General features: G+C 28.1%; 1 protein-coding gene across 3 annotated transcripts in view; it reads left to right on the top strand.

Moving 5' to 3' along the window:
- The first annotated feature begins 3,542 nt into the window (after window positions 1-3,542).
- Window positions 3,543-16,699, top strand: part of LOC136092408 (C-Maf-inducing protein-like) — a 116,347-nt gene continuing 103,190 nt past the window's right edge. Inside the window, exons 1-2 of one of the 3 annotated variants that reach the window (XM_065820612.1) lie at window positions 3,543-3,797; window positions 16,428-16,681. In XM_065820612.1, the coding sequence (XP_065676684.1) occupies window positions 16,445-16,681 (237 nt within the window). In that variant the 5' untranslated portion in view covers window positions 3,543-3,797; window positions 16,428-16,444. Of the gene's footprint in view, window positions 3,798-3,871; window positions 3,983-16,427; window positions 16,682-16,699 lie in introns of those variants that run through there. The other 2 variants (XM_065820614.1, XM_065820613.1) reach the window with 2 other exon arrangements.

Here is a 16,699-nt window from a genome sequence, read left to right on the forward strand (position 1 = left end):
TTCTGTAAGAAACTCTAGTTCATGACTAATATGTTCTTTGCTGCATTATACAAAAGGTCTTTGGATTAAAACCAAATTATGAATACATCATAAACTATTTTTGGATTGTGAAAAGAATGCGGCTTTATTTGCACATTTGTTATAGCATTCTTGCGATTGATATTTAAGAGGTATGTCCCGGATTTGTTATTTGAGAGATCAAGAAAATTTAGTGTGTGTAAATCACTTTTTTTTTCAATTTTATATTTTATTCTAGTCTATTAATTATTTATCAACTTTAGAAAATGTTCTGATTTTTTCTCATTATTAAAACGGGAATGGATATCGTCATCATGCCTTTCAAGTGATTTTACATAATTTGGTAGTGTAAGAAATTGTGCCTGCATTAACACTTTTTCTTCATAATGTTGCAAAAAACTCTTCGCTATTACTACTGTTAATAATAAATCTATGAGAGCTGCGTTTTCTAATGTATGTATGTTGTTTTCATGTAAAAAATAACAGTTTGACAAACCCAAATCACACAAAAGTATTTTTATTTATGAAAGCAATAATTCTCATTTAAACCCGGATTCTTTTACTGATATTAAAGGTTAAAGATAAACAATATCGAATAAAACTTGATATTTGATTTCATAAAGTGTTCTTAACTTTTTGAAGGAGTTTTTGAGTTGAATCATAGTTTATAATTTTAGATTTTCCAAGTTGTTCTTCAATTATTTTAAGGGTATCGCATTTATTATTTCGAACAAAACTTGACCTTTTTTAAAAAGATAAACACTAATTGTGTTGCTAGACTAAAGTTCTTTGAGAGCTTTAAAATGATCCTTATCTAAATTAGTAGAAACAGGTTTATGCATTTTCAAAACTCAAAGTACAACTTGTTCATGTTTATTTTCATCAATATTTTTGTTTAAATAATTTTACTTATTATCAGAGGCGATTTTACGGGGAGGAGGGGGGTTCTACCCTCCACCTCTGAAGAAAGTGGTTTTTAAGTTATAGTCGGTTTTTTTACGAATTCAGTCGGCTAGTTGGGTATTTGACAAAAATTCAGTTTGTTAAATTTTCATTTTGAGGACCTTTTTTCTTTTTTTTTAGAAGCCAGTTGGTACTTTTCATGGATTCACCCCACCCCCCTCATTTTGTTTGTAGAATTGCCTCAGCTTATTATGTCCAAATAGGAGCTTTGCTCAGAATAGAAAGAAAGTTAGATTATAGCAGCTGCGTCGCTGCGATTGGTGTGCGGTTAATATTTGGTGTCACTTCTTAAAAATTTCTCTAACAGGGCTGACGGCTAGGGTTTGTAGAAGTAGAGAGGCTCAATCGTCGAATTCTATAAAAAGTCCTCAATATCTAAAAATTTCTAAAATTAAAAAAAAAATTATGTGTTACCTCTTTTAAGAACTTGTACTTTCTTTATTTATCGCTATCGTTATACCTATTTTTGTTTAATAATAAATCAAATTTGTTTTTTAGCTTAGTTCTCAATCACAAAAACATATATTTGTAGAATTCATCTGTAATGGTTGTAATTTTTCTCATAATCTTTATTTTTTACACACGATTTTATGAGTTCGTCCAATTTTTAATTATCATTATGTTGATGAAATCTTTTTTTTTTTTTTTTTGCCAACTTTTGATTATGTAGAAGGAGATCTTTTTTATCATTAGTTAATGATAAATATGATTAGTTAATTTTACTAAAATTATTGTTCGATGGGTTATTTATACGAAGAAATCTTGGGATGATGAAGTGTTTAACATAACTTTGAAGAAATATCCATTGACTTTTTGACTTTGACTCTTCGTTTCTTAATGCGTTGATGTTATGAAATAAGCCAAAACTATAGTTGGCAACAATATAACTTTTAAAAGTTGACATTTTAGATAAGTTTTTATTATAAATTTAGTTAAAACATCTATTTATAGTATTTAAACCTATCTTTATAAAATTTTTTAGAGTTACATAATATTAAGTTTTAATAAAGAAATAATTAACCAAGAACACATTTCATTGAATTTAATTATTTGTTTGCTGTTGTTTTTTTTGCGGTTTTTTATATTGCTTAATAATAATGGTATATACAGAGAAGATTCTTCGAAAAAATGAGGGGGATGAATCCTTAAAAGTGCCCAAGTGCTCCTTAAAAAAAAAAAATTTAAACCGACTGAATTGTGTTAAATACCCGACTATATTCGTCAAAAATCGACTATAACTCGAAAATCACTTTCTTTGGGGGGCTGGAACACCTCCCACAAAAACCCTCCCTAACTCCCTAAAATTGCCACTGGGTATATATAAACCCTAAACATATTGCATTTTTTTAAAAAGAATTTTATAAGGATAGGTTTAAATATTTTTAATCATAGTCATAAGAATATTTCTTACATTTCCTTTTTTTTTTAGTTAAAAGAGTATTTTTTGTGACTATGTTTTAACAGATGTTTTAACTTATTTTAAATAGATGATGTAATCATAGAATGACTACCTTCAAAATGACGTAACTAATGATGTATTCACGAATGGCATAGCTTATTATAGATATTTAATTAAATATAAATTTTAAATGTTTAAAATTTTTTTTTTTTACACTTTTTAAAACACTTTTTTAAAACACTTTAAAAAATCCAATAATAATAAAGCAAAAAAAGATTAAGTAAATCAAAGTTTATAATGGTCTCAGGAAAGCACACTGCTGCACATGCTTTAGAGTTTTCATTCACGAGAATAAAGAACTATAAATTATATAAAAAAAATAAGCTTTCATTGCCTATAGGTCCACTTAGTAAAGAAGCTTAAAAAGCTAAAAATAAAGACTTAGTAGAGAACCTCCTTCATGTAAAATATCAAGAATACAGATGTTATGAAAGAAACTTTTAATTAAACCTGATGCCGTTATTTTAAATCTGATTCATTTATTTTAGAAAACATGTCAATAAAAAAAATTTTCCTTCCTATGTTTTTGAACTTTTTATTTGTTAGAATTCGACGTTCTAGAACGTCGAGATTTAAATTCATAACTTTTTATTTAATTTTTTTAAAAATACTTTTTATATAGATTTTTACGGTTTAGCGTTAAATATGAGCTTGATATTGATTTCTTTATGGTTTGTATAATTAAATTATAGCAATTCTAATAATAAAAACAACTAAAATAATTTTGGACAAAAAACGCTCTTTTGTCCCACTGTGCGCACTATGGATTTTGAAATTAAAATTAGGTTTTTCATTTTGTTTTACTATTTTTTTAATTTCATTTTTGTGTGTAATAAAAAAATCTTAACGATCGAATAGTTATATTCATCAAGCCTCTGTTTGATGTATTGTTGTTGGAATATAATTAAGAAATTCAGGTGCATTTCAAAAAAAAATGCAAACTTAAAATAATTGTTTGTAACAATAAAAACAATCAAATTTCTATAATTAAATATATATTCTGATTCAAATATTATATTAACATAATATTTTAATTAGAATGTGTAATGTAATTTGTTAAATAAACAAAAATTTATTATTAATCTTTTTAAATTTTGTTTTTATAATAAATTTAAAAATACATTTTTTATTAAAATCTGCACAAAATCTTGAGAGCATGACATTTTTTATTAATTAGCATGCGGCACGTAGCGAAATCAGTTTTTTTTTATAAAGTTAACGATAACTTTGTTTAATAGCTGCAAATAATTTATTGGAATATTTTCATTTTAAAATTAATTTTTTGACACTTTGTTTGAAAAATCGATTTTATTGCATTGTAACTGAACGTTTTGGTTGTATAAAGTTTTAAAGTAAGGTAAATTAAAACGATTCAATACAAAATTTAAGTTTGTTTTTGACGACCTTCGATTTTTTTCGTTATAAATTATCAGCCAACAATGCGCAAGGTTTTTTATATTTTAAGTCCTACTTAAAAATTTATTGTGATTAAAAATATCACACTTTAAGTTAATATTAGCGTCAGAAAACGAAAGTAAAGAAGTTAGGATAAAATAATGTTTATATTTTTTTTTTCTAAATTTGCTTTTTAGTACAATATGTAACTACTTTTATGAACTAGACAATTTTTTTTTGAATTTGTTAAAAACGTTTAATTTGTTTAAAATTGTGTTTCAACAATAAGTTATAAATTATAGTCACATTTTAACTGATGCTATACTATAATGTGAATAAATGTACATAAAGTGAATAAAGTTAATAAAATTTAATTAGATTTAACATTACAGAACAGATAAAAACTAGCACATTTACAAACATCTTCTATCAAGTAAACGTTGTTTTAATAAGTTTAGTCATGATAGTTTTTTGATTTTGAATTCTGCCTCTAAAGCATGAAATTAATCGTGTAAAAATGATTAAGTGAAAATTAACTTAATCGTTTTTACATGATTAAGTTAATGCTTCAGAGGCAGAATTATTAAGCAGAATATCATTCATTTGAATATTATTCATTATAAGACAGAATATTAACCATTTTTAAATGATATTTGTCAGTAACAAATATAAAAATATAATAAAAAGTGATTATAATACAAGAAAATCAAAATAAAAGCAATTTATAAAGTGCTAACAATGTTACCTTGTTTTAAATTGCTTCTTTCTTGTATTATTAATCATTTTTATGGTCTCTATTATGCTATTTTACTCTTTGTTAACTAATTTGTACCAATTTTATTGATATATTTTAACTGAGGATGATTATGTTATAGTTGACTATAACATATTCATCTTCAGTTCATGTATTATATCTTGTTCATAAGAAAAAGGTGTCTTGTTTGTAAGCTAGTTACATACTTTGTACTAAAAAGTTCTGGTTTCTTAAAATATCCCCTTTTTTCAATTGTCTTTTTTGTATTTTTGTGACGTTTGTTACCTTTTTTTAAATTGTTTCATTGTATTATTGATCATTTTATGGTCTCTATTTTACTCTATTTTAATTATTTTGTTCCAATTTTATTAATATATTTTAACTAAGAATAATTATGTGTGTGTATATATATATATATATATGTGTGTGTGTGTGTGTGTGTGTGTGTGTGTGTGTGTGTGTGTGTGTGTGTGTGTGTGTGTGTGTGTGTGTGTGTGTGTGTGTGTGTGTGTGTGTGTGTATATATATATATATATGTATATATATATATATATATATATATATATATATATATGTATATATATATATATATATATATATATATATATATATATATATATATATATATATATATACACACACATCTAATTATATATATATACACACACACACACACACACACACACACACACACACACACACACACACACACACACACACACACACACAAAATTATCCTTAGTTAAAATATATTAATAAAATTGGTTAAAGTAAAGATTAACAAAATAGTTAAAGTAGAGTAAAATAGTAAAATAGAGACCATAAAAATGATCAATAATACAATGAAACAATTTAAAAAAAGGTAACAAATGTCGCAAAAAGTGGTGTACACTGGATTTTCAGAAGTTTGAGTTTTGACACTTACAGGCATTGTGCAAACTCCAAACCTTTTTATTTGATATAAGCATAACCATGTTTGTGCTTATATCAAAAAAGAATGTTTTGCAAAGAACTGGGGTGATTGGAGCTTGGGATCCAAAAATCCCTAATTTTTGGGCCCACCCAGCCCTTAATATGGGAGCAATGAGTTTATAAAATATTTTTTTATTTTTATCTAAATTCATATTCATCAAAAAGTTTCATGCAATAATCTCTTAGTGTTCAGTTTTTATGACCCTGCAATGTTTACAGCCCCCTCAAATTGAGGGGGGTTAAAACTTTATATGGTCATAGTTTTTGAAAAATAAGAGATTATTGCATGAAATTTGAAATTTGTTGATGAATATAAGTTTAGATAAAAATAGTAAAGAAATATTTTATAAACTCGTTGCTCCCACGTTAAGGGCCAGGTGGGCCCAAAAATTAGGGTTTTTTAGTTCCCAAGCTCCAATCACCCCAATTCTTTGCAAAACATTCTTTTTTGATAATAAGCATAAACATACAAAAGTTTGCAGTTTGCACAATGCCTGTAAGTGTCAAAACTGAAACATCTAAAAATCCAGTGTACACCACTGTATATATATATATATATATATATATATATATATATATATATATATATATATATATATATAAATATATATATATATATATATATATATATATATATATATAACACATGCACACATCTTTATGGAACTTTATTGTTTTATTTTCAAAAATGTAAGCAAAACGACAAAAAGAAAATTAAGTACCTTCACTGCCTGAAAAAATAGATCATGAGATTGTCATAATTTCAACATGTATATGAAAAATAGATGTAAAAATTATATGTTAGAAAAATTATTTAGCATTTGTTATAATATTAATAATTATAAATATATTTCAACATTTCAATAATAATGCGGTTGTTGTGTAATGATAGAGCACTCACCTCATAAGTGAGAATGTTCTGAGTTCAGTCCTCATTGCGTCCCTGGTAGCACACCACACTTAACTTGTTTCTTTGACTAGCAGCCTTTGTTCATCAAGGTTCGTGTTTCAGAGTTATAGAGAGAGTTGTAACCACAACTAAAGAAGCCTCTTCGACTGTAATGGCTTTCTGGGCCTTGGGCAGGTGAATTGAAAAAACAAAGTTATTAAATACAAAATATCTTCGATAAAAATGCACTTCAAGAACAGGAATGAAGTTTCTGATACCAATAAAGTAGATAAAAAATGTTTTTAACTACAAAAAAAAAATACTATGCTTAAGGAACTTAAACTATTCTACTTAAATAAACATTTTTTTTTTTTAAAGCAATAACTTGTTGTTTTTTTTTGTTTTTTTTTTTCTAAGTCTGACCATGTTCATTTATAAAAGTATATGTAAAGTTTAGAGTTTTTCAAATAAAGTTTACCAATTTTATTTTAGGTTTAATATCACCATTACCAGAGTTTGAGTCAAAAACACTTGATTGAATACAAATACATTATTTGCAAATTTCCAAATACAAATTTGAATACAAATGTATTTAATCAGCTTTTTTCCCAATGCAAATACAAAAAAATTTTTTCAAAGCAAAAATAATAAAGTGGTCTACTATATAGAGAAATGAAAACAAGTCCTGTAACAAATTTATTTTAGTGTTAAAAATGAAAAATAGAAAAAAAAATTTACAAACCTCAAAGCATTTCCCAAAAAACGCTGGTTAACCTAGTTTATGGAAATGCAAGTATATTTCAATCCAAAACAAATACAAATATTTAAGAAATTTTTTACTTATACAAATACTTATTTGACACCAACATTGACCATTACCGATTCTATTTTTTGAATTGAGTTTTGTATGTTTATATTTTGTGTTATGTAAACCATGAATATTTAAATTATACTAATAAGTATGATTTATAAAAGAATTAATAAAGAAAAATTGTTTAATTTTTCTTTATTAATTCTTAAAAAGATTAACATTAATATCTCTTATATATGAAAAAAGATTAACATCAGTTTTCATATATAAGAGATATTATTGCTACTGCTGGAAAAAATACCATCAAGGTTTATAAGATCCTCCTACTCTAATTACAATGTTATTAGGAGGGAGATGGTTATATCAGAGTTTTGCCTATCATAGGTATTTTAACTCCACCACAGCTAAGCAGCCTCTTCGGCCCCATATAAAATCAGTTCTATGGAATCATCATATGGCAAAACACTTTTAATATAAAAGTTTCATATAGGAAGGTTAAACTTATATTTGCTAGACACTGCTATACTGACATATATTTTTCAGGCAGTTTAAATAATTATTTTATTTTTAGTGTGACAAGTTCAGATGGCTTATCTCTGAAGCTATCAATAAATAGCATAATATTAGGCACCAAAAGAGATGCATTCTTATTAAGCATTTACATGAAAGATATAGAACTATATCTTTCAGAAGACTTTAAAATAATATCTTTCATGTAAATACTTAATAAGAAGGCACCAAAAGAGGTGCATTCTTATTAAATATTTACATGAAAGATATAGAACTATATCTTTCAGAAGACTTTAAAATAAAAGCATCCAGTCCTGCATGAATCCAGGAGGTTACGTAGGAGGCGCATTTTTCAGCTGAGAGAAAAAAGACATCAGCCCAAAGACTGTGACGAAGAAAATCACGAAAAGAGTCCCAGTCAGCTTTAGGGTAGTAGTAAGTGGTGCGATGATAGGGTGAGTCCAAAAAAGAAGTATGAGATGAAAGATTTAAAGAGATCATTGCATGGTCAAGAACCACCTAAGGGATAAAAAGGAAAAACTGAACACAAGCTAGGATCAGAGACTAGACATAAATCAAGGAGTGAAGGTAAATGATTAGGGTTGTCAGGAAAATGAGTCACAAAGTTAAATATCTGAGTAAGAGATTGAGAAATACAGAAGTTATAGGCTTGATTGAGAAATACAGATTGAGAAATACAGAAGTTATAGGCCAGTAGGGTCAGTTGCATTTGAGCCAAGCGATTCAGTGTGATAAGCATTAAAGTCACTAATAACAACTATATTGGCAGAAGGATAAGGAGATAGAGCATGGTCAATTTGATTAGAAATTAGATTTAAAAGAGCGCAGTCTTGAGAAGAAGGAGAACGATAAAGAACAATAAGAAAGGTGATAGAGTGAAGAGGTGCTAAGCAGAAGCACATAATAGAATAGTTAACGTCTGCTCAAGATTTTTATCAAGACACCATCTCTAGCCTTTACTCAACCAAAACCCCCAAGGCAAGGATTTTCAAGTCAGAGTTACTTTTAAATTGATTGAATGTGTTCTTTACAGGTTAGTTAAGTTTTTTTTACATTTTTTTGATCTTAGATTTTACTATAAAAAAATCATCTGGCGAAGCAGCTATCAGTAATAATACTGATAGCTGCTTCGCCAGATGATTATATATTCAGTAATTAATTAATAATTACTGAAAGCTTTAAATAATTCATCTTGTCTCTGAATTAAATGGTTTAAAACAAGGAAGTATATAATTACTGAAAGCTTTAAATAATTCATCTTGTCTCTGAATTAAATGGTTTAAAACAAGGAAGTATCCATTCTGAAATTCAAGGGTCTTGCTGAAAGATTATGTTTATTAAAATGGCTTTCAACTGAGGATGCAGATGATACAAAACAACAGTATGATGAATCCAAAGAACAGTTTATGATCACATCAATTCCCATGACATTGTTATTCATCAGTATGAGCTTCCCAGTGATCTTTTAAAAAGCTGTAGGTTCGCATACAATAGGTACAATTCAGTGTTAAAAGAAAATAAAAATCATTTAAAGGTAGATAAAGTTAGCAAGAGATGTAAATTGATTAATGAAGAAATTTTAATTATGAAAAAGTAGGAAAAAAATTTTGCAAAGTGCATCTCTCTTTCTCTCTCTCTCTCTCTCTCTCTCTCTCTCTCTCTCTCTCTCTCTCTCTCTCTCTCTCTCTCTATATATATATATATATATATATATATATATGTATATATATACATAAGTATATATATATATATATATATATATATATATATATATATATATATATATATAACCTATATATATATATATATATATATATATATACACACATATATATATATATATATATATATATATATATATATATATATATATATATATATATATATATATATATATATATATATATATATATATATATATATATATATATATATATATATATATATATGGTAAATGGAAAAGTTGACTACCTTGTTGAAAATATCCCAACTTCATTAGTTAATGGAAAATCCTTATGGTTATCCTGCTACTGGTAACATATAATCCAGTACAATCTGCTTCATGTTCTGCTGCCTTGTAAGATACGCTTTTTTAGGCAAAGGCTAGGAGATGCCAACTCCAATTTAAAACACCCCCTACCTTGGGGCTCTTGGTTGAGTAAAGGCTAGAGATGGTATCTCGATAAAAATACTCATCTTGGGCAGATGTTAAATGCACCCAGCTACTGTCTTGTAGAAGGCCTCCTAGGCAAAGACATAAGGGGTAAACAGATTCTATCTATTGACCAGCCTCACACCCCTTCTTCATCTATTAGGCTGGCACATATGTATTTTTAATACATTGTTTCCAGTTTAGGATGTTGAATGCTGGATCTTCTTGACTCAATGCGTGGGTTTTGCTTGTGACTCTGTTTTTATGACTAGGCAACTCATTCTATTATCTCCTAATGAGGGTACAGCTCTAAAACTCAGTTTTATGGTTCTGAGGCCGGCTGGTAGTCAGGTTTCCCGAACTCTGTGGTAGCTCTCAGAGAGGCTGATTCCATCAACAGCTGAAAAATATCAAAGTATTAACAGTGCCATGTTGCGCATGGATGGTGTCCCTGTTTGTACTATTGGTGTACATTGCGGAGGCCACATTTGGAGCCCTTTGTTACGGCTTAGGGTTTATTAGTAGTAATAAGGCAATTGCTTGGGCTATTAAACGGTGTTCTGAGTACTATCTATCCTTTGAGTCAAGTTCTTCAATCTAATTTAAAAATAAATAAAGTATCAAAAACTATAAAACACAAAAAACCATCATCATCACCAAGTTCTCTAAACCTATCATTCACTAATATTCGTGGTCTTCGAAGTAACTTTTCTTCTGTTGAGTCTTATCTCTTGCAAAATTCACCAGACCTAGTTGCTCTTTGTGAGACTAATTTGAGTTCGGCTGTCTCATCTTGTGATCTTAGTATTGATGGTTATTTGCCTCTAATTCGTAAAGACTCCAATAGTAACATGCTTGGCCTGATCATTTACATTCGTAAGAATTGACCCATTTGTCGTGAAACTAGGTTTGAATCCACAGACTATTCTTTCATGTGCTTTCGTTTAGCGCCACTGCACTCTATTGCCTTTCTCTTTATTCTATATCGCTCTCCTTCATCTCACGACTGCACTCTTTTTGACATTATTTCTGATCAAATTGACCAAGCCCTCTCTCTTTATCCATCAGCTAATATAGTTGTTGTCGGTGACTTTAATGCTTACCACTCTGAATGGCTTGGCTCTAGTGTCAGTGACTCTGCAGGCATTAAAGCCCACAACTTTTGCCTCTCAATCCTTAACTCAAATAGTCAACTTTCCAACTCGCTTTCCTGACAACCCGAATCATCTACCTTCTCTACTCGACTTATGTCTTGTTTCTGATCCTAGTCAGTGCTCAGTTTCTCCACATTTACCCTTAGGTGCTTCTGATCACAGTTTGATCTCTCTAAAACTAATATCTCATTCTTCTTATTCACCTGAATCCCCCTATTATCGAACCTCTTACAAGTACAGTAAAAATGACTGGGACTCTTTCCATGATTTTCTTTGTGATGGCCCTTGGGTAGAAATCTTTCATCTTCCTGTCGACGAATGTGCTTCTTACATAACTTCGTGGATTCAGGCTGGCTTGGAATCTTTTATTCCCTCTTGACGATTCCAGGTTAAGCCTCACTCTCCTCCATGGTTTTCCTCACACTGTGCTGGTGCGATTGCCAATCGAAACCGTTACTTCCATATTTATCAGCAAAACAATTCTCCAGAAAACAGACGTCTGTTTATTACTGCTAGAAAAATTGTAAAAAGGTTTTGTCTAACGCCAAAACCCGCTATTCTCAGGTCATGAAATCTCGTATCTCCTCTCATAAATTAGGCTCTCGTGACTTCTGGAGAATCTTTAATAATATCAATAATAAGGGCAAATCTATAATTCCACCACTCTTGTATGGTTCAGACTTTGTCACCTCAACTAAAGACAAAGCCGAATTGTTTGCTAAAAACTTTTCATCAATATCATCTCTTGATTCCACTAGTTGCGTTCTACCTGATATTGCTAACAAACAGGTTGATCCATTGCTTGACATTCATATCACTCCAGCATCTGTATCTAAAGTGATTTCCTGCCTAGACTCTTCTATAACTTGTGGCCCGGACAACATACCTGTTATTGTCTTGCAGAAGTGTTCTCCGTAGCTGTCATCTATACTCTCAAAACTATTCAACAAGTGCTTATCAGAGTCTTGTTTTCCAGCCTGCTGGAAAGCGACATCTGTTATTCCTATTTTCAAAAATTCTGGAGAGCGATCTGATTCGTCTAACTACCGTCCCATAAGTCTTCTTCCTATCATTAGCAAGGTTTTTGAATCTTTAATTAACAAACACCTAATTTCTCATCTTGAATCTAATAACTTACTTTCTGACCATCAATATGGATTTCGATCTTCTCGTTCTACAGCTGATTTGCTAACAGTAATAACTGACAGGTTTTATTGTGCATTAGATGAAGGTGGAGAGGTTAAGGCCATCGCTCTTGACATTTCAAAAGCTTTTGATAAAGTTTGGCATGCTGGTCTTCTCCATAAGCTTTCTTCTTATGGTGTATCCGGCAACATCCTTAAGATCATTGAATCCTTCCTTTCCAATCGTAGCATAAAAGTTGTCCTCGATGGACAACACTCTTCCTCTTATTCTGTAACTTCAGGGGTTCCTCAAGTTTCTATCGTTGGCCCTATACTCTTTTTAATATACATTAACGATCTTCCAGATATTCTCACATCTAAGGTGGCATTGTTTGCAGATAATACTACCATTTATTCTTGTCATGATAAGAAACCAACACCCTCTGATTGCTTATAGGGGGCATTTGAGCTTGAAAAGGATCTCACTTTTGCTACAGCATGGGGCTCACAGTGGCTGGTGAACTTTAATTCAGATAAAAGTCAATTTTTTTCAGCCAATCGTTATTGCAATAATTTAGGTCTTCCTATATTTATGAACGGTGATGTACTCGATGAGTCACCTACTCTTCATCTTCTAGGATTAACTCTTACTTCCAATCTTTCTTGGAAATCATATATCGAATCAGTTTCAAAATTAGCATCTGCTAAGGTTGCATCTCTTTATCGACCTCGTCACTTTCCTACTTTGGATTCTATTCTCTATCTCTATAAATCTCAAATCTGGCCTTGTATGGAATACTGTTGCAATATCTGGGGCAGATTATCTAATGATGCTCTTTCTCTTTTAGACAAAGTGCAAAAACACATTGTAAACATAGTTGGACCTGCTCTTGCAGCCAACCTCCAACCATTATCACATCGTCGTAATGTTGCTTCTCTTTCTCTTTTCTACAAATACTATAATGGGCACTGCTCTAAAGAGCTAGCATCTCTTGTGCCATCTACTAAAATTCATTCTCGTGTTACTCGTCATTCAATTAAGTGTCATCATTCTTCAGTGACTGTTCCTAATTGCTCCAAAAACGCTTATTTGTCTAGTTTTTTTCCTCAAACATCAATTCTTTGGAATTCACTTCCTTCATCTTGCTTTCCTGATTCATATAATTTGCAATCTTTTAAGTCATCTGTCAATCGTTATCTTGCTCGACAATCTTCATCTTTTCTCTTTCAGTAACTTCCAACTTTAATTAGTGGCTGCTTGCAGCCTTGTTGGAAGCAAAGATGTTAAAATATATATATATATATATATATATATATATATATATATATAATATATATATATATATATATATATATATATTTATACATATATATATATACATATATATATACATCTATATATATACATTTATATATATACATTTATATATATATATATATATATATATATATATATATATATATATATATATATATAAATATATATATATATATATATATATATATATATATATATATATGAATATATATATATATATATATATATATATATATATATATATATATATTCATATATATATATATATATATATATATATATATATATACATTTATACAAAACATAATTTGAAGACAACATATTTTGTTTTTTTCTGGTTGAGAAAAGATCAATATATCCTTGAAAAACCCCAAATTATCCTTGAAAAGTCCTGGAAATATCCTGGACTTTTAAAGTAGCTTTTTGCTGGCAACCCGACATTGTCTCTTTGTTTTTAAAATGCAGCAATAAGTCAATATGATTTAACTTTTAATGTGATATGACATATATATATATATATTTATATATATATATATATATATATATATATATATATATATATATATATATATATATATATATATATATATATATGTATATATCTATATATCTATCTATCTATCTATATATATATATATATATATATATATATATATATATATATATATATATATATATATATATATATATATATATATATATTTGTATTTATATATATATATATATTTATATATATATATATTCAGTAGTGGTGTAGTGGTAGAGCGCTGGCTTCTTAAGTGAGAGGTTCCGAGTTCGATTCCTACCATGTCCCTGGTAGTACCGTGCTCAACTTGTTTCTCCGCACAGCAGCCTTCAAGGTTCATGTTTCAGAGTTATAGAGTTGGGAGATAGTTATTACTACAAGTAGCCTCCTCACCTGTAGTGGCCTTCTTGGCCTTGGGGAGGTGAATTGCAAAAAAGAAAAAAATATATGTATATTTTAAAATTCCAATAAAATCATGGTTTTTTTTGTTGTTGTTGTTTAAACACCTTTTTTATTAAAAAAGCTGTGTTTAGTCAACTTTTTCAGTTAAAGAAAAGCAGTAGGCAGTTGACTTTTGTAAATTATATTTTTTATTAATATAACTGCTATAATTCATCAATCAATACATCATTGTTCTGTATATAAAAACAAGCTTTGTTTCTTTTACTACTCCCATCTTCTTTTTAATGATTTTTTTTGGTTTTTTCAATCCTGTTTCTGATATATTTATAGATATACTAAATATAAACATATTTTCGCATTCTAAAATTGCTAAAGAATAGCAAAAAAAATCATGTATACTGAAGTACATGATACAGTTCAGAATAGACCCCTTCTACTCAAAAAAATATTTTGAATGAATTGAAGTGTTTGTCTAGCACATTTAATTATGATGAAACAATTACATCACTGACAAAAAAATAATATGATACTTTTGTCATGATCTTTTTGATCACTTATTTTTCACATATATAAGTCATCTATATCGAATATACTTTTCACGAATATTTTCACAAAATATTTGTGAAAATTTAGCTGCAATCAGGTTTAATTCTTTCTCTTAGAAGATTTCTATTTAAATATTATAAAATGATTAAAAAAAAATATATTATGAATGTTGGTTCATATCAACTCCATACAGTTTCCAATTTTTTGGAAGGTTTTTTGGAAGGTTTGAAAGCATTGATTTGTGAGGATATTATTTTGGACCAATTAGCAATTAATTTGCACAGTAGATATATATAGATATAAATAGTAGAATTAGGACAGTAACTTAACAGAAAATTAGGTGTAGAGCTGGATATAGAAATAGGAAAAAAAAGAAAGCTAGACGTAAAATAATGAAAGAATGTTCAGAATTTAAAAAAAGTTAATCTGGATGCATTTATATTTTATATTTAATTTCTTTTTTATTTACATGAGTTTTTAAAATTTGATACTATCAGTTATCTGCAAAGTAAATTTGTTTATTTGATTGATTATAAGAGGCCGGCTGAATAAAAAAAGGAATTGCTTTTACTCAGCGTTTTTGGAGTAATTGCTCAACTTTACATAAATAAAAATTAGAGCGAAATTGCTAAAAATTTTATTCACATAAAGCTGAGCAATTGCTCTAATTCTTTTTTTATTCATCCAGACTTATGTAATTAATATTCTTTTTTGTAGTTTTTTTATAACTAATTTTTTTGATGCATATAAATATATACATTTTTTTATTGTTTAAAAAACATTTTTGTGTTCATTTATGGTTTTTAAAAATGGATTTTTTAATTGTTGTCATAAAATAGCCTGTTTTTCTAAGAAAAATCCTGTTTTTTAGGCCTCCATAGTCTTGTTTTTTTATTAAAAAATTTCCTATTTTTTAAATAATCCTGTAGGAACCCTGATATATATTGTATTTAATATATATATATATATATATATATATATATATATATATATATATATATATATATATATATATATATATATATATATATATATATATATATATATATATATATATGTAAATTATGTTAGTGTATTTTGCAAATAGAGTGCTCAATGTTTTTAAAGAACAGAGCAATAATAAATTAAATTAATAAAAAACACTTATCTAACTTTTTTCTTCAACTTTAAGTTTCACCATTGCTGGATCACCAGGAAGAGTTCCTGATGATCCAGCAATGGTGAAACTTAAAGTTGAAGGAAAAAGTTAGATAAGTGTTTTTTATTAATATATATATATATATATATATATATATATATATATATATATATATATATATATATATATATATATATATATATATATATATATATATATAATATATATATATTGAATATTTTCATACTAATTTTTTTTTTTTTTTAATCATTTAGTTTTTTTTATCATCATAATGGAAAGTCAAAATTTATTAGATGATTTATCAAAGGAACAAATACCAAGATCTGCATGTCGTGCATATAGCTCGTGTGCAGTAACAAAATATTCCCTTATAACAGAAGGAGACATTAACATTTGTAGGCTGTTTCATCACAGTAGCATATTTAAAAATATTATTAATGCACACATTATTCGTCGATGGGAGCGTCATAGAGTTGTGTTAGACGAGTATTCCATTCGTTCAAAAACTGTAAGTATAAAATTACTT

Source organism: Hydra vulgaris, chromosome 15, assembly GCF_038396675.1.
Source record: "Hydra vulgaris chromosome 15, alternate assembly HydraT2T_AEP".
Lineage (NCBI taxonomy): Eukaryota > Metazoa > Cnidaria > Hydrozoa > Anthoathecata > Hydridae > Hydra > Hydra vulgaris.